Raw genomic sequence first — 21,737 nt, 5'->3', positions numbered from 1 at the left:
AATGTGCCAGATTTAGCCAAGACACTAGTTTATAATTGAAGCTTCTACTGAGGTTTTTCAAATGAAGCTTAGTCTTCAACACGTGGAGAAATCCAACGCTCGACAGGCCTGCTGCGCTTAGTTGTGCTTTCTAAGATGCGGATGGATAGTCACTGTTTGGGGGAGGGGCTAAGCTAACGATCAGTAGCTAAATTCCTTTTGTTTCTGTCCTCAGATGAACCATCGAGTCCGAGCCTTGACCTGGACAGCTCACACATTCCTGCCTCTGCCGTGATATCTGGAGCGCCCACCATCACCACCATCCCACCCAGCCCCCCCTCTCCGTCCCCTCTCATGCGACGACAGCTGTCACATGACCAAGGTACAGTATTTGCATATTATAGCAGCGAATTATTAGACTTGACAGAACAGGTTATGAACAGTAACCAATAATCATTTGATCCTCTTTAATAGATTCTCTCCGTCTCACAATTATTGAGTCGGATTCTGGTACTAAAACAGAGCGATCCAAGTCGTACGATGAAGGCCTGGATAACTACCGGGAAGAAAGCAGAGGGTGAGTTTCAGTATCATCATGAAGAGGAGTAACAGAAAACAAAACTCCTTTTGTCCACATGACTTGAAAATGACAGTAGCTGCACTTTAAGATGGCCAATGCCTCAATATAGATCCAAACTTAATTCATATTTTAAGCATTTTTGTGATCCTCTTGCTCTCATTCTTCTCAGAATGATTTCAGCTCTTTCAGTGTCATGATATGTGTTTCTCCTCTATCTAGGAGGTCCTTAATCCCTGGTCTGAAAAGTCTTAGGAAGGTGAGTCAAACCCACATTTATATCAAACATGAGTCTGTTCAGTGCCAGCTGTGCTCTCTGATCACCTGCCACATGACTGGTTTATCTGCATTTCCTGCTCCAAGGTTTATCGGCTCATTAGTTCACACCCAGAAGATAAAACTTGTTCCAGTGAAATGTGAATTATATTATGGAAAACAGAGACGTCAGCTGTTTCTGGTAAATAATTGATCAAAGGGTGTAGGCGTCTGTGTCTCTAGATTTAAATCAGCCTTTATATATCTTTAAAATTTGGCTGATGAACAGCACAACCCTTGTCTTAGACTAATGATTTACACAGCCGGCCTGGTTGTCGGTGTTCCAGGTGTTTTTTAGCTTTCATATTATTTCCTTCTCCGTCACAGGCTGTGGACAGGTCGTCCGAAGATTCAGGCTCCAGGAGGGATTCTTCATCAGACGTCTTCTGTGACGCCACCAAGGAGGGTCTGCTGCATTTCAAGCAGCTCAACACAGACAAGGGCAAGGTGGGGACTGACTCCACTGTACATACTCAGCCTGAGCATCATGTAACTCACACACTGACACAGAAAGCGCAGAGCACATAAGTGTTACATGACCTACTGTATGACTTGGTTTGTAAACAGTAGCAGACTGCCCTCGTTACCTTATTCTGTCTATGTATACGTTTGACCTGTCTGAACGCATATCTGCCTTTGACCTCCATGTATGAGGTCTCATATTGTCCTAAAGGCAGCGATTAGGTGTTACGATGCAGACAATAGGAACATTTAAAGAGAGATTACCATTTAATTCCCACCATTTTTGCTTTCTCATGACCTGTTTCTGCAGCGTGTCGGCGGAGGTATGCGCCCGTGGAAGCAGATGTACGCCGTGTTGAGAGGCCACTACCTCTGCCTGTATAAGGACAAGAAGGAGGGACACGCTCACGCCAACTGCCAAGCGGTGGACGAGCCCCTGCCAATCAGCATCAAGGCCTGTCTGATCGACATCTCGTACAGTGACACGAAGCGGAAGAACGTGCTGCGGCTGACCACGTCGGACTGCGAGTACCTGTTCCAGGCCGAGGACCGAGAGGACATGCTGGCCTGGATCAGAGTCATACAGGAGAACAGCAACCTGGATGAAGAGGTGAAAAACACTTATTTGACTCACTGTGCTGCCTTTGTCTGAATAAATTTGAATATTTATGTAATTAAATTATGCATAAATCATAAAAATAAATAACTAAATAACTGTTCACCATATCATCATTGTCTCTGGTTGACATTTCACTGAGTAGTTTGGCGCCATCTTTTAATATTTTATTAGAAGACTTTAGGATGTCAGCCAACACAGGTCTCACTGGGACAGCTGCCTGAGGGTTTTGCTGTGCAGGTTATAACAGCTGACAGTGTAACGTCACCTACTGTATGATATTCCTGTTGTCCTACAATGACTGTTGGCCTCCTCCCATCTAAGTCATGACCCACTTTTCTTTTTATATTATCTAACTTCATGTCAAACCCTCTTTATGTCTCGGGTCAACTGACTGCTAATTTGTTTTAATCAGCTGATGTCCGACAGCGGGACCTGAAGCTTCCCGATGTCAAATTATCCTTTTTTGTGAATAAAGCTTGTCCACAAATTTAGGCCACTTTTTTACCAAATTACCTCTGGTTCTTTAGCCAGTTACAGTACCTTGGTGCTATCTAAGAAACCTGCCTGTGTTTCCTTCAGTTTGGAGCGGGACCTTGTTATCAGGGATACATCATCAACGGATGCTCAAGGGCATTTAGGATATGATCAGCCCGCTGCGGCTCCCTCTTCAGCTCGAGGAAAACCAGCTATTTTTGGTTCAAGCTGGAAACAAAAGTTGCTGCAGAAACTGTCAAGAATATGTACATGTATGTGTTATGCCTCAATTGGTAGATGATGTTGACATTTAATCATAGCTCAGCAAGTATTTAAGGTGCTTTGAATTAAATTATAAAATTCCACTGCGGACATTTGATGAATCCGACCTGAAAAATTCAAATCACGGAAATAATACGAGCACGTAAAAGTTCTTCATCAGGCGTAGATTTTGTTTCAGCCTTTGACCTTCACATTAAGAGTATTTAATGAGAATATTTATACAGTATATTTGATATTTCTTGCCATACACTCACTACACAAGTTCTTAAATTAGGCAGTTTGCCCCCATTAGAAATTTAAGCTCATCTTCCCCCTCTCTTTAGGACCTAACCACGCTGTCCACACTGGGATTCCAGTGGTCTTACCTGTGTCACCTGATAGCAGCAGGTTACATAAAGATCCGTTATGGCCTGTCAGGTGGGGGTGGGGTGGAGGGAACTGTTGCACCTGATGCCCTAACCATCACCTATTGTGTCCTTTTGTTTCCTTCCTTCCTTCCTTCCTTTTTCTGTCTTTTTTTAGAACGCGGTCTTCACCAGCCATGACCTCATCAGCAGGAAGATCAAGGAGTACAACACCTTGATGAGGTAAGGGTGGAGGAGGGAGGAGAACTTCACACACAGAGCCGGACAGGTTAACTCTGATTGGAGAGCTCATGTTGTGTTTCACGTCCACGTCTCATTCAGCCCGACAGGCAGCAAGACGGAGCCGTCGCCCAAACCTTCACGCCAGTCGCTGAGCATCAGACACACGCTGCTGGGAGGTAAAGGAGAGACCAAGGCAACAAGTCCACACTCACCCAAACCGGAGCAGGAGAGGAAGAACATGCACAAAGGTAGGAAAACTCTTGACGAGCATTCGTAAGGAAAAACCAAGCAATTTTACAAGATTTGAAACTAATAATTGTTGCACTGTGCATGCAGATGACACCAGCCCTCCCAAGGATAAAGGGACATGGAGGAAGGGCATCCCAGGGCTGATGAGGAAACCTTTCGAGAAGAAGCCGCCAGCAGGAGTCACGTTTGGAGTGAGGCTGGACGACTGTCCTCCCGCACAGAACAACAAGGTCTGCACTGAGTTCATTTCTTTCAAAACACCAGAAACAGTGAATGCATGTGTGGAGAAAAATCATAATTTCTTGTGAAATCATTGTTCTTTATTAGAGTTTTTTGCATCTCTGTTAGCACTATGAAAACAGACCTCCTGTGGGCAGCCCCGGGCTGGTCGTGGGAGGTTGTTGTCAGCCTTATCCTGTTTAAATCAATCTCAGATAAACATAAAAGCTAGAGATTTCATCCTTTTGCAGCAGAATAGCTAAAACGTGTGTCTTCCGTCTCATCGTGTTATTGGTCATTGCGTTATGTTACATGCAGTCATACTTCCCAACCTTCCGGTTTTGATTGCCCTCTCGTGGTTTCCAATCGTCTGATATTTCTCCTGTTTTATGAAAATGTTTCACACCTAATCATAACCTGTTTCTGGCACTGTACACCCTGTGATCTACTGTTCTTTTGCACCTCGTTCTCATTATTGAGTGAGAGAGTCACAGAGAAATGGAGAGGAGAAAGAAATACTCTTCAGATATCCTGAAGAGAATAATATTTGCTTCACACGGGACGTTTTAAAGGAAAGGGGCAAGCATTTTGTATAATATGTTACATTGATATTTCTGTTAATCCTGGAGGTCCTACTTCATCAAACATCATCAGGAGGCGGTAGGGCAGTGGGGTGGATAGGGGCAGAAATTAAAGAATGAAAAGTGATGAATTTCACTCTGTAATAGAGATTCATGCAAGTGTATTAGTTGACATAAAATTGCTGTTGCATTGAACTTAACATTTTGTTATTTTCATTCTTTAAAAGTCACCAGCGTGCAGGAAGCAAAGTCTCCAGAGGAGTGGAGACGCAGGTCGATTTTTATGACATGGTTTCGATCATTTTATCAGTCATTATGATACCAGTGTCGGCACTGGGGACAACTACAGATGAAACTAATAAAAAAAAAACACCTTTGCACTCTGCTCATAAAAAAGAGCCTATCCAGAAAACAAAAAAAAACACATAGTTCAAAAAACTTCTGAAGTGTGAAGAAATGTTTTGTTTGTGTTTCTGTATTCAGAAATGTTTTCAATCAATGTTTTTTTCTGTTTATTTCATAAAATTTGATGAAAATACATTCAGATTTTTGTATTTTTTTAATTTATGACACATTTTAAATAGTATTAAGGTTAAGTATATGCTTTTAGCTTAGGTTGTACATATTTCAGGGATGTAAAGCATCTGAAGATGGCATCACAATAAGCAATTCCAGGCTTACTGATCTGCATTTCCTCTAAAACTATTACTTTGTGGAGAAAAGTCTAACTGTAGTCAACATTTAGTCCAATGAGCTCATCGTTTTCTGCTCGTCTCTGTGCTCTAGTTTGTGCCTCTGATTGTGGAGGTCTGCTGTAAGCTGGTGGAGGAGCGGGGGCTGGAGTACACAGGCATCTACAGAGTGCCGGGAAACAACGCTGCCATCTCCAACATGCAGGAGGAGCTCAATAACAAGGGCATGAACGACATCGATATCCAGGATGATGTGAGTCACTTCATCGATCCGTGTTGTTTTAATTAAACTCTCCTTGAAGCCTCACGCTGCAGCGGTCAGACCTGAAGCACCTTGAGAATGGATCTGACGCATTCTTGTGTAATCTCATGTTTTACAGAAATGGAGGGACCTCAATGTGATCAGCAGTTTACTCAAGTCCTTCTTCCGTAAACTTCCAGAGCCGTTGTTCACCAACGGTAGGTCGCTCTTTCGAAGGTCTTGCATGCCACCTAGTGGTCGAAACTATGAACCACAACCCAGTAAACTTAACTGTTTTCTACCTTCATTCCTGCCTGCAGATAGGTACGCAGATTTCATAGAGGCAAACAGAACAGATGACCCGGTGGAGAGACTCAAAGTGCTGAAGAGGCTGGTGAGTTGATTTGACACCTAATTCGTCCCTCTTTTGTTAAATATTACCTTTATTAGGTAATTATTTATTTGAATTAGTTCTCAGTATCATTGCTTGTACTGCTTGTTTATTTCAGTTTTATTTTATCAGGTACTGATGTCAGAACTTACTCCTTTTACACTTTTTATTCTTATGTGAATGTAGTTTTGAGCAAAATATGACACAAGAATTTCCTTCAGGATTAATTAAGATCTTTCTTATCTCATCTTTTTTTCTTACAGCTTCACGAGTTGCCAGATCATCATTACGAGACTCTCAAGTTCCTCTCGGCTCATCTCAAAACTGTGGCTGAGAACTCGGAGAAGAATAAGGTGAGTAAACAAAAACAAATGTCTTGATTTTGATGAGAAAGTCGCTCACGTACGCTAAAAACTCGGTTGTTTGTTTGTCAGATGGAACCGAGGAACCTGGCCATCGTGTTTGGTCCGACTCTGGTGCGCACCACCGAGGACAACATGACCCACATGGTGACACACATGCCAGACCAGTACAGGATAGTGGAGACCCTCATTCAAAATGTGAGCATCACATCTTTAACTGCTATTACAAACACAAAATGTACATTTGAAGCACAAAAACTTTATTTTTCAATGTTTTTCTCTTTTTTCTTTCCTCTAGTATGACTGGTTTTTCACTGAAGAGGGAAACGGAGAACCAGTGGTGGGTACAGCCGTCACTGCCATTTATTGATTTCCTTCCAGCTCTGTCCTCTCCAGTTCAATTCAAATGAGGTTTTTTTGTCACAATAGGGGCAATTTTGGGCAAGTGAGTTTGCAAATACAAATATAAATTTCATTCAGCCACATAATAATAACCCCAAAAATACTTTCCAACAAACACATGGGGCTTTTCCATACACCCGTGCTAGCTTGGTTTGACCTGGTTTGACTTGCGGTTTGGCGTCAGCCGACGACGCGCTTCATTTGATTCGACAGTGTTTGAAAGCAGCAGGCTGATCTTTGACTCTTGCTATTGATCAAACGAGTGGCTGTAAATAGTCTTTCTCCCGGCAGTGTTGTTGAAGAACAAACCTCCGCTGACGTGTTAATAAAAAGCTTTATATTTCCTAAAAATTCTTCACAATGAAAGTCTCGTTATTTTCTCACTTAATAGCTTTTATTACGACGCATAACACAACTCATACAGCTGAAAGTGAACGTGATGAAACAGTAAAATAAAAGCAGATATCTGAAAGTATAAACAGGGCTGCAGCAGAGAAACTAAAGATTCAGCTAGAAACTACAGAAGTACTGAGAGCAACAAGAGTTGAGTATCGCAGCCTTTTTTGCGGTGGAGAAGGGGGGTTGTCAGGGATAGCAAGCCGTTACCGCAGCCTGGAGCTCGAGGGCACGCTTTGCCACGCTTTCTGGAGATGCAACGATTTTAACATTTAATGGAAATGCAAATCAGTGCGGCAAAGACAAAATCCAAAATGCATCTGCATACTCTTCTAAAAGCTCCTCATGAATCTGCTCCTCACTGGCACGTTTGCTCCTTTCAGACCATGTCCAAGGAGGAGAGCGCGGTGGAGTCTCAGCCCGTCCCCAACATCGACCACCTGCTCACCAACATCGGCCGTACGGGCACGTCGCAGGGTGAAGTATCAGGTAACACTTCTGCTGACCGACTCTTTGGTGGGTTCACCTTTCTCCTGCCTTTCTCTGCTGTGGTCGAACAGGGACCGGTGTGTGTGACCTAGTAACAAATGTTGATGATAACACTGCTGCTTTTTCCTGTAGGCCAAGCTTCTTCCCCCCTTTTTGCTTCTTTGACTGTTGCCACTAGATAGAAATGTCTATGGCTAACCTTGAGTCCAGTGAGGCAATTTAATTGCACCAGGATGCAATAAATTGTCACGCTTCGTCATTTGCTTTTAAAGCTCCTCCTCGGTTTTTAATAGATTTAGATGTCCTTTTCCGTTTTTAATCCCTCTGCCCGTTAACTCCTCGTTTCCGTCAGACTCCCCCTCCCCTCTCCCGCCTACTGTTGCACTAACACGGCATGTTCTTTCCCACGTCAGAAATAGATGTTTTTTACAGTGAAAGGCGACCTCTGATTCCTTTGTCTCTAGTGAGGCTCTGTCGGGTGTCCTAAAGGCTTTCCCAGCATTCACACATACTGATCTTGACACAGGCCAAGTGGGAGGAGTCTATCACACCATGATGACACTGATGGACTCTATAATGTCCGTGATGGACAGCTGGAACTGTAGGAAGAAGGAGGATTGTTGCCCGCAGTGTAGCTGCCTAGTCTGCAGGAACCCGCAGTTCTTTTAAGCCAAAGAGAAAACGAAAAGCATTAAACAAAGAAAACAGCGAGGAAAAGTGGAAGCGAAGCGGCTACACGGTACGGTACAGAGTCCGGTGTTGTAGGTTTTCTATCAGAGTATACCTGATGCGGCCGGTGCTACTGTCTGAAAGGCTCTCCGCTGTCTCTCCTCACTGTCTCGCAAGCTTGCCAACAGGAGAGATAGCATGGTATGGTTTCTACGTCACCGGTCAGTGTGCACTTGCATATCGTGCCATCATGTGTATTGTAAGGGGTGTATAGGGGGGCTCGGCTATGTCACACAAACAAACAGAAACAAATTTTAGCTACAATCGACGGATGATATGAGTAGATGTGATTACAGCGCAGGTGAGGACTGATTATAGGTTTTCCTTGCTGACACTCTCTTTCTCATGTAGTGTCCTCTCTTCTCATATAGCTAGCCCCTCTGTGACCCCCCTGTCACCTCTCTGTTATTTTTTTGGTTTTCTTCCATAGCCGTCTCTTGTCATCACCGTGTCACTGTTGTCATGGCAGCTCATGTCATCCCACGTTGCTTCATCAGTTCAGCTAAAACAATCTGTAGTCGAGGTTTGAACCTCAAGAGTTTTTTTTTTCTTCTGTAGCACAGAGTAATAAAAGTCCAACATTTTTGTTCAGTTTAGACTATTTTCTTCAGGACGCTTGTGTTTAAACCAGTGGTTTCTAATGTCGGGGTCGCTGAATGAAAGAATGTGAAAGATGAATCAAAGGGGTTGTGAGATAATAACCAGGGTTGGAAACAAGAAAAAGGTACTTTCATCTACTTAAAGTTGTGTTTACTTTAGCCTCTTGGTAACGATTTATATTCAGCTCCTCATAATAAGCGTTATTCAGTAGGCAATAAGACACTCACAAGTCCTTATAGGATGTGTAGTAACTTAATGAGAAGTGTTAATAATTGCATCATAAACATGTTTGTTATTGGATAAACGGATTTATAAAAACACTTTAGATCCTGTAGCTGCAAAAAACAGTTGACTATACAGTTATTAACTGTTAATAACCGCAGAAAAGATTTAAATTAATCTTAATAAAGCAACAAAAAGGATTGGTAAACACTGATATAACAGGTAAGTTGGTTAAATTAAGAATATTCAGTGTTTACATTTGCATGAGGAGAAAAGAAATCCATCTCTTAGATCACATCAGTTGGAAGTGAAATATAATTGGGGACCACTTTGTCGAGAGTTTCCATGTAGTAAACTAGATATTTCTTTAAGGCGATAATGTTGGGAAACACTGGTTTAGACCTCATTTAACATATGTGAATAGGGAAAAAAGGGTTTGGTAGAGGAACCTTAAGAGTGAAGTGTTAAAGACAGTATTTTTAAAAAAAAGGAATTAATCCCCAACTTTTTATATTTGTTGTTTCAGATGTTTTTACGATAGGGTTCACGTCTGTATACCTGGGTATCATCAGTCCATCCACGTGTTGCATGGCACCTCTTCTGCCTCACTGTTCTGCTGCTGTTAAATGTTGTCGTGTTCATCGCTAACGTTGCACTCAGAATCACTCAGAAACTGGAGGAAAGATCAGAGTTATGTCTGTACTCGACTTGGACTCGATGTCGGAGAAAGAGCATCACATGCCATGTGGACGTGGACCTGAGTGTAACATAGAGCTCATCTGTCGCTGTGTGACGCATGGCCTGTTGTCTACTGTTGTCATCAGTCTCGTCTGTTCTGTGTTCTTCACTCTCATCAACACGGTTCTCTTCTCCTTTTTTTCTCCCCGATTCATTTTCCCGTGTTGCACCTCCTCGACGTGTTAAGCTGCGCTGTTAAACGATCTAACTCGTCCCTCTCTTCTCTCTTTTCCACGCAGATTCACCGACTAGTGACTCGGCTAAATCAAAGGTGAGTGTGAGCCCGGTGTTAACCCTCTCAGGCTGCTGGTAGTGTAGGATGACAGGAGGTAGGTGACGAGCGGGAGAGATCGCCGCCGCCTCCAGTCAAGACCAGCGTCAGATAGAATACAATTAAAGAGCTGTTTCACCCAAATCACCAGGAAACTGCATTTTCTTACTCACCTTTTGTCGTATCCAGCTGTGCAAGTGGTCTCGGTTACATGTGTCAAGCTTTATTTATGAGCTTTTTACACATTATAAAGAAAGAAAAAAGCAAATAAATACGAGGCCATGTGTTGATGAGGGAATAAAAGGCCAGTAAGCCTAATTTAAAATAAAATGTTGCAACTTTTTCAGACAATAATTGTGAATGAATCGTCTAATTTTTCATTCTGTCAAACCATTTTTCTCCTAATTCTTGTTGGAGTTGTATGGAGAAGGTTTTCTTTTATCCAGAAGATGTAGTTGTCAGTATTGACAAAGAAGCCAGCGGGGTTTTTTCTGCTTTTCTCTTTTTCAAAAGAATGGAAGAGAATTTAATTTGTGTTTCTTACAGCACCGAAAAATCATCTTTTTACTTTGTCAGCTTCATAAAGATGGTAAAATCTTTGCTCGACAATCTTGAACGTCAATCTTCTATCGTCCAAATTTAGGAACAAATTCTCAGTTTGATTGATGCTACAGCCAAACAGTAAGTCAGTATTAAATCACAAAGATTTTAAAATGTCCAGTGTCTAGGTTTTAGTGGCGTCTAGCAGTGAGGCTGCAGACGGCAGCTCGAAACCCTCTCTAGAGCCAGTGTTAAGTTTGTCCCTTCTGGGCTACTGTAGCTCCCTCTGTAGATATAAAAGACTCAAACTAAGGTAACGAAAACACAGCGATTCTTAGTTCCAGGTGATTATACACTAATGAAAACATGATTATGAAAACCAAGACAAATAAAACTATCTGCAGAGCGACACCACCTGGCCTGAGTGAGAAAATATGTTTTCTTTGTTTATTTGGGTGAAACGACCGTTGAAGTTTCTGCAGTGAGTTCTCCGTCAGCACCAGACATCCACTGACCCAGAGCCGCTTTCCATAAGATTGCTGCTTCGTGACGATGTTCAGGATTCTGCAGTTGCTTCTTAGAAGTTATAAAAATGATTCAGTGTGTCTCCAGCAGAGGCAGGTGCTTCTCATCACTGCGCTGCTGTCATGTGGCTGCTTTCCTTCAGCTCGTGCAGGGACGCTTCGGTTCATGTCGTGCTGCTGCTTCTCCTGCTTCTGCTTTAAAAGTCGGCATGAACGCAACAATGTGCTCCCTGTTGATGTCGTCTGTTAATGTTCCTCTCTCTGCCCACTTCTCTGGTTTGTGGTGCGTCACGGGAGCAGGTGAAGTACAGGTTTAAGTTTCCAGACAGGGGTCTCTATGACGTGCTCCTTCCTTGTGTTTCTCAGCATCGGAGAGACTCATTTTGGTTTCCTCTGCTCTCTCTTTCTCACAGGGTTCCTGGGGCTCAGGGAAGGACCAGTGCAGCCGAGAGCTCCTGGTCTCCTCCATCTTTGCTGCAGCCAGCCGCAAAAGAAAGAAGTCAAAGGAGAAGCCGCAGCCTAGCAGCTCAGACGACGATCTGGACGCTGTGTTCCCCAAAAAGGAAATCCCTGGCCAGAAGCCGAACCACCACGGCCTCCAGACCGAGGTGCAGAGCGAGTCTCGTCCAAGCCCCAACGCCAAACCCAACGCCAAGCAGCCAGCACGAGTCGAGGAGAGGAAGGAGAACGGGAGAACTGTGGATCTCACTCCTAAAGTCAAGAGAGAGCATAGAAACTCCTTATTCCTGAAGGACAAGGCTCCACCCAGACACCCCTCACCTTCGCCCTCCCCGTCCCCGATCATCGTTCCTCAGGGGAAATCCTCCCTGTCGGATCCTCCGTCTCAGCTCGATGAAAACACCTCCGACCTCGGGACCATGAGCTCTGGAGCGTCAGTGCCGCGGTCCAGACCGAAAAAGTGGACTGCAGGAACGTCCGCCGACCTTCCTGCAGGTGTCGGACTGGGACCAGGTTTAGGGGCGTCGGCCGGTGCAGAGGTGAGCTCCATCACCTCAGACTACTCCACTACTTCTTCCATCACATTCTTGACTGGAGCGGACTCCAGCGCTCTCAGTCCGGAGCTGCAGGGCGGAGAGGAGGCAGACGATGAGCGGAGTGAGCTCATCAGCGAGGGACGACCGATGGAGACGGACAGCGAGAGCGACTTCCCGGTTTTCGCTCCAGGCGGCGGCAGCAGCCAGTCTACACCCTGCCCAGAACAGAATCAGGAAAAGAGCGAACAAAGAGGTGGTGGAGCAGCTGAAGGGAGCACCACGCCCAAGATGGAAGCCCGGCGCCTTTTCCCGTCACACAGGATGATCGAGTGCGACACCCTCTCCAGAAGGTGGTCCTTAAGACAGAAAACAGACAGCGAATCATCGGTGGAGGGTGTAGCTACGAGTGGGGAGCGCAGCGAGGGTCGGGCGGAGTCTTCCACGCGGCTCTCTCGAGTCCTGGAGGTGATGAAGAAAGGGCGGTCCACGAGCAGCCTCAGCTCGTCCTCGCGCAGCGAGTCGGAGCGTTCCGAACCGGCGTGGCACCTCAAGATAACGGAGCGGCTCAAATTCAGGTTACGCACGTCTGCTGACGACATGTTCACGCAGAAGAACCGAACTCCAGACGCTCGAGGGAAGAAGAAGAACATCCGGCGGAGGCACACCATGGGCGGGCAGAGGGACTTCCCAGAACTGGCGGTCATTAACGACTGGAGGGAGCAGGGCGGCGTGGACCAGGCGGCCGAGCTGTCCGCCCTGGATCGCCTCAAGCCCAGATGTTCCTCTCAGGACTTCTCCATCCGGGACTGGATCGCGAGGGAGCGGTGCAGAGGCTCCGACTCGAGCGTCGAGGTGGCGCCTAAAGCCGTCCCTGAGGATCCAGACGTGCAGGACGCAGCTTCAGAAAGACCTCCTCCTCCTCCTGCCGCTCAAGAGCACGTTAACGGTAGCGGGCTGCAAGGCAAAAACAAAGCGAGCCTCGGGGCGGACGCTCACCCGCACAAACTGTCCGGAGCACAAGTCGTCCGCTCACGGTTCTACCAGTATCTGTGAAAACGACAAGTGTCACGTTCTTGTCTTTTTGAATGAATGAATGCGTTTAAATGTACGAATGTGGGTGTTTCAGCGAAGGTTACTGCACAATATTTTTTCTACAAAGTATACTTTATGTATCTACTGTACATACTGTGTATAGGCTGATTGTTACTGGAATAATGCTGAAGAGTTTACGTGTTTAATTCCACTGACTCGTCGGCCGTACTGGAACAGACGCGGAGAAGAAACGTCCTCCTGCGAGATCGGAAACCCTGCCAGCGCAAGAATGTGACTTTACTGAAACGGACTCGAAGGGTTGAACGCAGGAGGAAAAACCTTTTTAAAAGTTCTTCCTATTATAAGCAGTATGAAGAATGTATTACTCTCCTTGGACTAACACTAGATGCTTGTGACAATATTGTCATTTTTCAAAAACAATATGTACATGTTTTTTTTGTTGCCTGTACTTGAAGTATGTGGGTGTAACTGAGGGCTGCTTTCTGAGCTGCGTGCTGTGGGAACTTTATTTTTTCACAGCACACTCACAGCAGCCAGATATTAGCTTGACGAACCGGAGGAATTATTATAGTTTTATCAAATAAAGACTGAAAAAAAAGAAAACATTAATGATGAAATGCTGATACTATAGTATGTAATGCTTGGTACAGTAGTTTTTATTTCCAAACTTTGTCCAGTTATAGTCCAAAAACAAGTAAGTTTTTACATATAATTGTTTTATCTGAAAGAAAAAGTGCCTCTTTTTTTCTTTTTTTTTAAAAAACTGTTTTTATAAACAGTTGTCAAAGAAATTTTAAAACATTTTTAGAAGAAACAAACCTCACAGGCATTCCAGAGACGTTTTGTTTTGTGTTTTTTTTCCTGTTTTTAGTTTTCGACCCACAGCGACGTCATTCAGATTTATGTCCGTGTCTGTGTTTCATCATGGTTTTACTTTTCCCACCTCTGTGTTTTTCAAAGTGCAGTAAAATGCATGGGCGCTTAAAACCTGGGAGAAAGAAAAAAAAACAAAAAAACAAAAAAAACACGACAAACTTCTCTTTCAAACTGCATGAGACAATGTTTTCTGAACAGTGAACATCTCGTTGCCTGTGTACAGCAAAACATGGGTGTGACGCCCTCCCTCAACAAACACTGGAAATAAATAATCTTTATTAGATCCTCCTGTCTGCTTCGTCTCTTTGTTTTATACTCAACGATCCTCTGCCATGTTGCAAAAGTGTTTACAAACATTCAGTCAAAAGCTCACATTGATTTAGTGAAAGTCACTTTGAGATTTTGGGACATTTGCTTCCATAACATTTCTTCTTTCATGCTCGTAGAGAAAAAAACATCCAAAATACACATTTGATTTTTGTTCTGGTTCAGATTTCTGTTCTGGAAATGTTTGACAATTAGCATCTATTTGATTAAATATGGAGATGAGGCAACCTAAACAAAATATCAGAAAACTTGTGATACAAAAAACTGATTTTAACTATTTATCTGGGAAGTTTGATTGTGAAATTGATCAAACTTTTTACGCTATAAAATTTTTTTGAATAAAGTAAATTGATTTTGACATTCAAAGATCTGAGAATCTGTTTCCGATCGGTGCGTGAGGCTAAAATGGCTGAGATATAACTCAGTTTTGTCAGTTGGTTCATGGCCTGCTGACAGTATGTTGCACATATTTCAGAAGAAGATTGAATTAAGGTTTCCGTCAGAGTGAAGGGAGCTGCAATACCAGAGGAGAGCAGATGAACGTATGAATGAGCCTCTGTGTGTCAGCAGGTCACTGAGGTCACTGAGGTCACGTCCCGGGTGTTCATGGGATCCTGATAATTAACTGACTATCAGACATGTGGACTCAGTGACTTGAGTTGACTTGAGTCCAAGTCGCAATGACGACGAATGTTTTGATGACTTGCAACATGACTAACAGAAAACAAATGGTAAATAAGTTAGAGACTTGTGACTTCGCCGAGGCTTGATGACTCGAATGACTTGTTTGTTATGTATCTTATGATTGAGAAGAAATTAAGAAGCTTTTATGAAGTTATTTGTTTTTGTTTAATTACATTTATTTCACTGAATGTCAATAATTAAATTAAGTCATACTAAATATTTTTAGTATTTCTGTCTGTACATTCCCAGTGTCAGTACATGATGAAGACTTTTAACCATTTTATGATCGCACTCATTAATCAGCATTTTTATTGTGTAAACATCAGTTAAAATTTCACCCAAGACAGATACAGTAGATATAAACTACTGCACATTGATAAAATACAACTTATTTTGTGTTTTAAATTAGATTTGTTCTTAATTTGGCGCCATCTGGTGGCACCATTGAGAATGACATCGTGGTAGACATTAATATAGCAGTTTTCAAACACATCAAAATATAATTCAAAGTGCTTTAAAGTGATTGAAGAAAAAAAAAAACATGTATAAAAACAGATTTAGAGACTAATGCATACAACAAAATGCCCAAAATATGATAAAATAGCCTCACTTCAACTAAACCTTTTTAAAAAGTTGCTATAAATGCATAAAATAATGCTAATACAATAACCTTAAAACGTCTTCTGATAAAACTCCATACCAACGAAGAAGTAAATAAAGGTGAGTTTCAAAATAAAAGCACGGCGGGACGTGAGACTCTTCTCGCAGCGTCTGCATTGTCACAGCGTGGGAATGTGCGCGTGATGACAATTTAGCTAATGAGCTGCCTCGTGCTGCCGGAGTGACGTAACGCGAAGGTGAACACACGCTCGTGTGTTTGTCCGGAGAGCTCGAGACACTTCTCATCATCCTCATCCTCAGCAGCAGCAGCAGCCTCAGACCTCCACCTGTCAGCTCTACACCTGAGGTAAGAGTTTATATTACAACGAGTTTATATATGAATTAAACTGAAATCAGCATTAATTAGCTTAATTTAAACTCATTTTAAACACTGATTATTTTCTGCAGAGCTTGTTTTCCTCTCAGTTTCACCCTCTGTGCTCCTGAATGTGTGTTCTGCTGTGATATCTCACAACTACAGCTTTAATTTAAGTAGAATTAGCCTGAAATCTTTAAAGAAACCATTAAATTAAAGGTGTTTAGTTGTTTCACAGCAGCGGCGCTGTACAGAAGCTGTTATGTGAAACCAGCAGAACAGGTGTGGCAGCATATAGTGTGTACAGACAAAAGACCAGACGACACTCTCAGCTTTCCTCTGAGAGACATGAGTGAAAAACATACCAGAGAGCTCTTTATCTTACTTCACATGAAGGTGAACTCCTGCTGCACCTTTATGTACGTCTCTATAGGGAACAATAGAAGGTAAATGTAGATACTTCAGGTATGTGAATGCAGCACGCCAACGCCCTCCACACAGTTGGACTGTAGTTTAACCCTTAAACATGAAGTAATCACAGACAAATACACCCAGCAACACCTGTAAATAGCAAAGACAAGACAGTGTTATAATTAAAATATATAATGTACTGAGAGACAACACTGCTGGACAAAAATCCAAGAGGAAAATGCAAATAATAGCATTAAAATGGGACGCCAGAGAGTTTACACCCACAGCACAGGGACAAACTGATATTTTTTGCACAAATAAATAAATATATTCATGTAAAACATTTGCCGAATGAACAAGTAAGTCCAAATACATAAGAATGTGTTGTGAGCAGCGTTTCACAAAGTTTCTACAGCTCCTTCTAAGGAAGAGCTCTTAAAATTGAGGGTTTTGTAAGGGAGTCTGGTGGCTTTCTCCACTTTCTTTGCCCTCCCAAAGAAGTACTTACTAGTTCATGTTTACTGGATTTTGACATGTTTGTCCTCGATATGGTAACAGTGTGTTCAAACAGCTGATGCACCTCGGACACGGAAGCAGACAAGTTGAACTTTAAGACAGTTTTTACAAGGAAGCAAAAATCTTAACGAAGTGCATTTAACGCTGAATTTACAAGAAGGGACCAAAGATTTAAAATGTGCTGTAGCCGTTTCACAAAGTTTGTTAAGTTTCTCCTTGTGATGCAACAACTCTTAAAATCACACGATTCGCAAGGGAGTCTGGGATTTTGCTGTTACTAGTGACTCACTTGTTAACGTGGTCCATGTTTATGACTTTCACACACACACAGCAGCACACCGCTGGCAAGGTGCTGCTACTTTTACTTGAGTCGAAGCTCTGAGTGCTTCAGTGACTCGGCTGTAAACACACTGTGATCTTCCTTCCTCTCCTGAAGGAGACATGTCCTCCGTCTACCTCCTCCTGCTGCTGCTCCCTCTGGTGTCAGCACAGACCTATCGCTGGGGTCCCTGTCCTACTCCTCAGGTGCAGCCGGGCTTCAACCTCCAGCAGGTGAACACACACTTTAAAAAACACTCACGAACACTGTCCACTGTACCGCACAGAGCTGACGGCGCCTCTATCTGTGTGTGTTGACAGTATCTCGGCCGGTGGTATGAGATCGCCAAGCTCCCCGCTTCCTTCGAGAGAGGAAAGTGCATCGAGGCCAACTACGGTGTGAGGAAAGACGGGACCATTCAGGTGCTGAACTCCCAGTTCTAGTGAGTGCTGACGGATTTTTAATGCATATAATGTAATTTATGTCTTATTAAACAGAGAGATGACCGGAGGACTTTCAGGAGACGGTTGACTTGAGTTGCTGTTGTCATTTGGACTGATCTGAGTTTGTTCTGCTGGTTTCACATCAGTTCGCTGAAGTTCAAACTTGTTTCTGTGTCTCAGTAAAGACAAAGTGAGGACAGTGGAGGGGACGGCAGTGATTCATGACCCGAGAGAAGCCGCCAAACTTGGAGTCAGCTTCTCGTATTGTGAGTTTGTCGTCCTCCTCTTGTTCGTCTTTGTCGTCTTTTTCAGTTTTTGTCCTGTAAACTCTGCTTCCCTCTCTGTGACCCAGTTACTCCCTACGGCCCGTACTGGATTCTGACCACCGACTACACCAGCCTGTCCGTCGTGTACTCCTGCACCGACATCCTCCGCCTGTTCCACATCGAGTTCGCCTGGATCCTCGGCCGCTCGCGCTTCCTGCCTCCAGAGACCGTGAGCTACGCCAAAGAGCTGCTGATGAACGAAGGCATCGACCTGTTCAGGATGAAGACCACGGATCAGACGGGCTGCAAGGACAACTAGGGATTCATGGAGGCTCCCAGTCGGTGCACTGGAGCCGGCCCTGAGGCGGGGTCGAGTACTCAAGTCTCAAGGTTTTTCACTGCTAGTTATTAGAGAGTGCAGCTCTTGAGAATATATCTAAATCTTACTGTTGCTGCATTATATCGTTTTGAATTTAAAAAGATTTAAACACAACACTTCAGTTCTTGCTCCTATTCTCCACAAACTGAAGTAAAAGATCTTTTTCAGACTTTCTTCTGGCTAATTTCTCTCGAATCTTGAGCACAAATTTGTTAAAAATCCGCGTTAGTGAGCACTTCTCCATTCACAAGATAATCCATCTACTTGACAGATAAAATAATATGATTATTGCACATTTGTCCCTCGAACTCGTCACAATAAAAGTTTAATTCAACGTGTGAAAAATGGGACCGAAAACAAAAGTGTTGTGTTCATATTTCTGTTGACTGTACAATGAATACACTTAAATCAATCGTTAATATTTCAGCATTTGATTAAAAAGTTACCTTTTGGAATCGAACAAACTTCATGTTGCAGTTATTTGGTTTAATTTCCGTTGTTTTACAGCATCATCCTCCTCAAATGCTGGTTTAATTCACAGAGTATGTGAGGTCTATGTGTATTAAAGCTGTGTTCATTCAGCAGCTGTTTGGTCACTGGTCGTTGATCTGGTGAGCGTTGTAACGACTACAAAAGATATTTTAAAAATGACAGCAGAGAATCCTTGAAGCAGTAAAATATGGAGATTTTGTCCGCAGTGTAAAGTGAACTGATGGACTCCTTCATCATCAGCCCACATCAGTGTTGGTATCTAGTATATTTACTGTACTCAAGTACACTGTCAAATCTGTAAACACACTAGATGCACGGTTAGCAGCAGCAGCAGTATGGATTAGACGGCTTTAAGAGGACCGTCAAAACCACTTTTTTGTCATTATTGGGCCTGATACTGGTGTTCAGGTCAGATGCAGAGACATTTAAACATTGATTTTGACAAACAAAATGAGTACAGCTGCAACAAATAGTCAATTAAACGTATTAGTGGACTGGCACTAATCAGCAGATTGAGTGAACAGGGATTATAACTCGACACAAATTAGTTTCCGACATATTTTTGCCAAACTTTCTCCAGTGGCAAAGAGGTTGGAATAAAATGGGTTTGTCTGAATTCAAGCCCAAATAATCATTAACAACTTAATTCTCAGTTAACGTAAAAAAAAAAGAAAAAAACAAAACGTGGACAGATTTGTAAACCTCTGGAAATGTAAAGGAAGGACTTCGCTGTGTAAATACAGAATAATGTGGGCATGGCTTGGCTGTGTTTGCTTGTGTGTGTGTTTGCGTGTGTGTGTGTGTGTTTGCATGTGTGTGTTTGCGTGTGTGTGTGTGTTGGAGGCTCTTCCTCCACGGAGCCCCTCAGACCACAGCGAACCAGCAGATGAACAAGCAGCATCTCTCTGCACGGCTTCACAAACTATCTACAGGTAAACATCCGGACGCTTTTCACTCAGCTTAACTTCATTTAACTCTCAAAAAACGACGCACAACTACAACAACGACAACTTTTTTTAGGATGTAGGGATGATTGTATTGAATGAGACTGATCTCTGGACCTCACTGACATGTTTTTGTTCCTTCAGGAGGACGAGATGAAGCTGTTGGTCTGTGTCGGTGCTCTCCTCGGCCTTTTCATCTGTCGGCTCACCGGTGAGTTTCTCCTTTTTGTAAATCTGTAAATTAAACTTTAGATTAAACTTCATTTGCAGCATATCATCCGTTGCCTTTACGAGAATATTAAACATCTAAAACATGTCGTGATGAAGTGATAAAGGTCTGATGTGTGCGTGCACAGACGCTTATCATCATCAGGACAGCTGTGTATGAATCATGTGTGCTTCTCCCAGACGTGACGTTGATGCATCTACAGCAGAGCATTTGTTTTTAGCGGCTGCGTGTGAACAAAGACGACTCTGTGCCGCGATGAATTCTTAACGCTCCGGACTCTGAGTGTGTTGTGTGTGTTGTGTGTGTGTGTGTGTGAGTGTGAAACGGTCAGTCATAATATTTGAGGAGGGAGCAGGTATCCTGCAGCCCTCTGGGAAAAAAGCTCAGTTTTCCTCACTTGAATCCCGTCTTTGTATTTAGGAAGTCCTGGAATGTTTGGGAATGTTAATTTTCTCTCTCTCTCTCCTTCACAGAGGCCAGAGTCATCCCAGAAGGAGGTACTGTGTATAAATAACACTTCTTCTCTAAGATGCCTTCAGATTCTGCAGCATAGACAAAATTCCTCAGATTTTCATGATAGTTTTCTGTTTATTTTCCTCTTCTGCAGCGGTGGATCCTTAAAGGAGAAGTTTAGAAATGCCTCCAGTGTTTTATCTGATGTTTTTGCACTAATATGTTTGTTGTGAGTAAAAGTACTGAGTTACAATCCACCACTGCTTTTCTTTTCTTCTGCATTCAGCCGCTCGAAATCCAAAAGCCATAAATGTCGAGTATTGGCGTCAGTATATCAGGCACTCAAAGAATTTGTGTGAGAACTGGCACCTTTCTTTTAAACGTTTTTTGAAGTTTGAAGAGACTTGAAGCTTATTTTTTCTTAAGTGGAAACAACTTGCTCTTTGTCTCTTTTCAGCAATATCAGATACACGTTCACACCCGCTTCTCTAAATGTGGTGTGAAGGCATCCAGGGAAACGTTAACTATGTTGTCTGAACTTAAATATCTGATGTAAGTTGTCTCCTGTGTATCTTTCAGTGCCGTATGATGAACCACCAGCTGTCCCCTACTGGCCCTACTCCACCTCTGACTTCTGGAACTACGTCGAGTACTTCAGATCCATCGGCGCCTACAACCACATCAACGAGATGGCCCGGGCCTTCTTCGCCCACCAGCCCCTCGGAGACACCCTGGGATACGAGTCCAATCAGGGGCACGAACACTGAGAGGGGAGCTGGAAGGAGCTGTTGAGATAACCTGAGGAGATACAAAGGAGTTACTTTAAGAGAAATTAATACAGAAATAAAATGAGGTGAAGGGAAGGAGAAGCATAGCAAGTATGTAACAGTTTGTAGCGTAGCCGTACATATAGAATAAGCCTGCTTATGTAAAGTATGTAGCTCTGTTGTAGGAATGTATAATATCTTCATGCAGTGTGGCATAAATAAAACATTTTACAAATATGTCGTGTCTGCAAAATTATTAAATTTTCCTCTCTTTTTACTTAAATTCTTCTCAATCACAACATTTCCAGTCAAAATGACTATGATTAGTGTCACTATGTCTGGCAGTTATATATTTTGTGAAGATTTTAACAATATATTTATTTGTTGTAAGTTGTTTTGTTGCAAATATATTTTACTGTACTTTGCTGTTAGCCTACTTGTAATGGAGTATTTTGACTTTTACTTCAAGTAAACTATCCTAATACTTCTTCTCATATGGTCAAATATGCATACATTTCAATGGTTAATGTCGCTAAAATTAATTTCCTTAATTGTTATGGGGAAAAACTGAAAAACTGCTTGTTGTCATACACTCCATTATTTTATTTTTTATTTTAGTATTATTATTATTTTTTTTTTTTCATGTATTTATTTATTTATTGTTAA

The 21,737-nt window shown here is 42.8% G+C and overlaps 4 protein-coding genes across 9 annotated transcripts in view; 3 read left to right on the top strand and 1 right to left on the bottom strand.

Moving 5' to 3' along the window:
* Window positions 1–14,148, top strand: part of arhgap21a (Rho GTPase activating protein 21a) — an 87,371-nt gene extending 73,223 nt beyond the window's left edge. For all 5 annotated transcript variants that reach the window (XM_084341161.1, XM_084341160.1, XM_084341159.1 and 2 more), the window contains 17 exons: window positions 215–361; window positions 454–556; window positions 779–815; window positions 1,199–1,318; window positions 1,644–1,943; window positions 3,231–3,295; window positions 3,395–3,543; window positions 3,632–3,774; window positions 5,131–5,289; window positions 5,417–5,495; window positions 5,598–5,671; window positions 5,932–6,021; window positions 6,103–6,228; window positions 6,329–6,370; window positions 7,212–7,317; window positions 9,846–9,877; window positions 11,355–14,148. In XM_084341161.1, the coding sequence (XP_084197287.1) occupies window positions 215–361; window positions 454–556; window positions 779–815; window positions 1,199–1,318; window positions 1,644–1,943; window positions 3,231–3,295; window positions 3,395–3,543; window positions 3,632–3,774; window positions 5,131–5,289; window positions 5,417–5,495; window positions 5,598–5,671; window positions 5,932–6,021; window positions 6,103–6,228; window positions 6,329–6,370; window positions 7,212–7,317; window positions 9,846–9,877; window positions 11,355–12,989 (3,407 nt within the window). In that variant the 3' untranslated portion in view covers window positions 12,990–14,148. The remainder of the gene's footprint in view (window positions 1–214; window positions 362–453; window positions 557–778; window positions 816–1,198; window positions 1,319–1,643; window positions 1,944–3,230; window positions 3,296–3,394; window positions 3,544–3,631; window positions 3,775–5,130; window positions 5,290–5,416; window positions 5,496–5,597; window positions 5,672–5,931; window positions 6,022–6,102; window positions 6,229–6,328; window positions 6,371–7,211; window positions 7,318–9,845; window positions 9,878–11,354) is intronic.
* Window positions 1–21,737, bottom strand: part of thnsl1 (threonine synthase like 1) — a gene marked incomplete at its 5' end in the record, with an annotated part of 333,814 nt that overhangs the window by 96,218 nt on the left and 215,859 nt on the right. The window lies entirely within an intron of this gene.
* Window positions 15,659–18,650, top strand: apodb (apolipoprotein Db). Its single transcript, XM_084340391.1, has 5 exons — window positions 15,659–15,843; window positions 17,216–17,331; window positions 17,419–17,540; window positions 17,722–17,807; window positions 17,894–18,650. The coding sequence occupies exons 2-5, from the start codon at window positions 17,221–17,223 to the stop codon at window positions 18,124–18,126; spliced, it is 552 nt and encodes a 183-aa protein (XP_084196517.1). The 5' UTR covers window positions 15,659–15,843; window positions 17,216–17,220; the 3' UTR covers window positions 18,127–18,650.
* Window positions 18,111–21,308, top strand: otos (otospiralin). Of its 2 annotated transcripts, none has more exons than XM_084340394.1 (4): window positions 18,111–18,197; window positions 19,767–19,833; window positions 20,325–20,348; window positions 20,884–21,308. In XM_084340394.1, the coding sequence occupies exons 2-4, from the start codon at window positions 19,776–19,778 to the stop codon at window positions 21,069–21,071; spliced, it is 270 nt and encodes an 89-aa protein (XP_084196520.1). In that variant the 5' UTR covers window positions 18,111–18,197; window positions 19,767–19,775; the 3' UTR covers window positions 21,072–21,308. The 2 variants fall into 2 exon arrangements, with proteins under 2 accessions (XP_084196520.1, XP_084196519.1); XM_084340393.1 differs by lacking the exon at window positions 18,111–18,197 and adding an exon at window positions 19,535–19,610.

This window comes from Pagrus pagrus, assembly GCF_965226575.1.
Source record: "Pagrus pagrus genome assembly, chromosome: 20".
NCBI classification, from domain to species: domain Eukaryota; kingdom Metazoa; phylum Chordata; class Actinopteri; order Spariformes; family Sparidae; genus Pagrus; species Pagrus pagrus.
This window is presented reverse-complemented; position numbering and strand designations above follow the sequence as displayed.

What these genes read in the sequence shown, in the direction of transcription:
- apodb (XM_084340391.1), top strand. Translation starts at nt 17,221, where the DNA reads ATGTCCTCCGTCTACCTCCTCCTGCTGCTGCTCCCTCTGGTGTCAGCA. An exon ending in GTGCTGAACTCCCAGTTCTA is followed by an intron (nt 17,541 to 17,721) that starts GTGAGTGCTGAC and finishes TCTGTGTCTCAG; the next exon opens with TAAAGACAAAGTGAGGACAG. An exon ending in TGGAGTCAGCTTCTCGTATT is followed by an intron (nt 17,808 to 17,893) that starts GTGAGTTTGTCG and finishes TCTGTGACCCAG; the next exon opens with TTACTCCCTACGGCCCGTAC.
- otos (XM_084340394.1), top strand. Translation starts at nt 19,776, where the DNA reads ATGAAGCTGTTGGTCTGTGTCGGTGCTCTCCTCGGCCTTTTCATCTGT. An exon ending in TTTCATCTGTCGGCTCACCG is followed by an intron (nt 19,834 to 20,324) that starts GTGAGTTTCTCC and finishes TCTCCTTCACAG; the next exon opens with AGGCCAGAGTCATCCCAGAA. An exon ending in CAGAGTCATCCCAGAAGGAG is followed by an intron (nt 20,349 to 20,883) that starts GTACTGTGTATA and finishes TGTATCTTTCAG; the next exon opens with TGCCGTATGATGAACCACCA.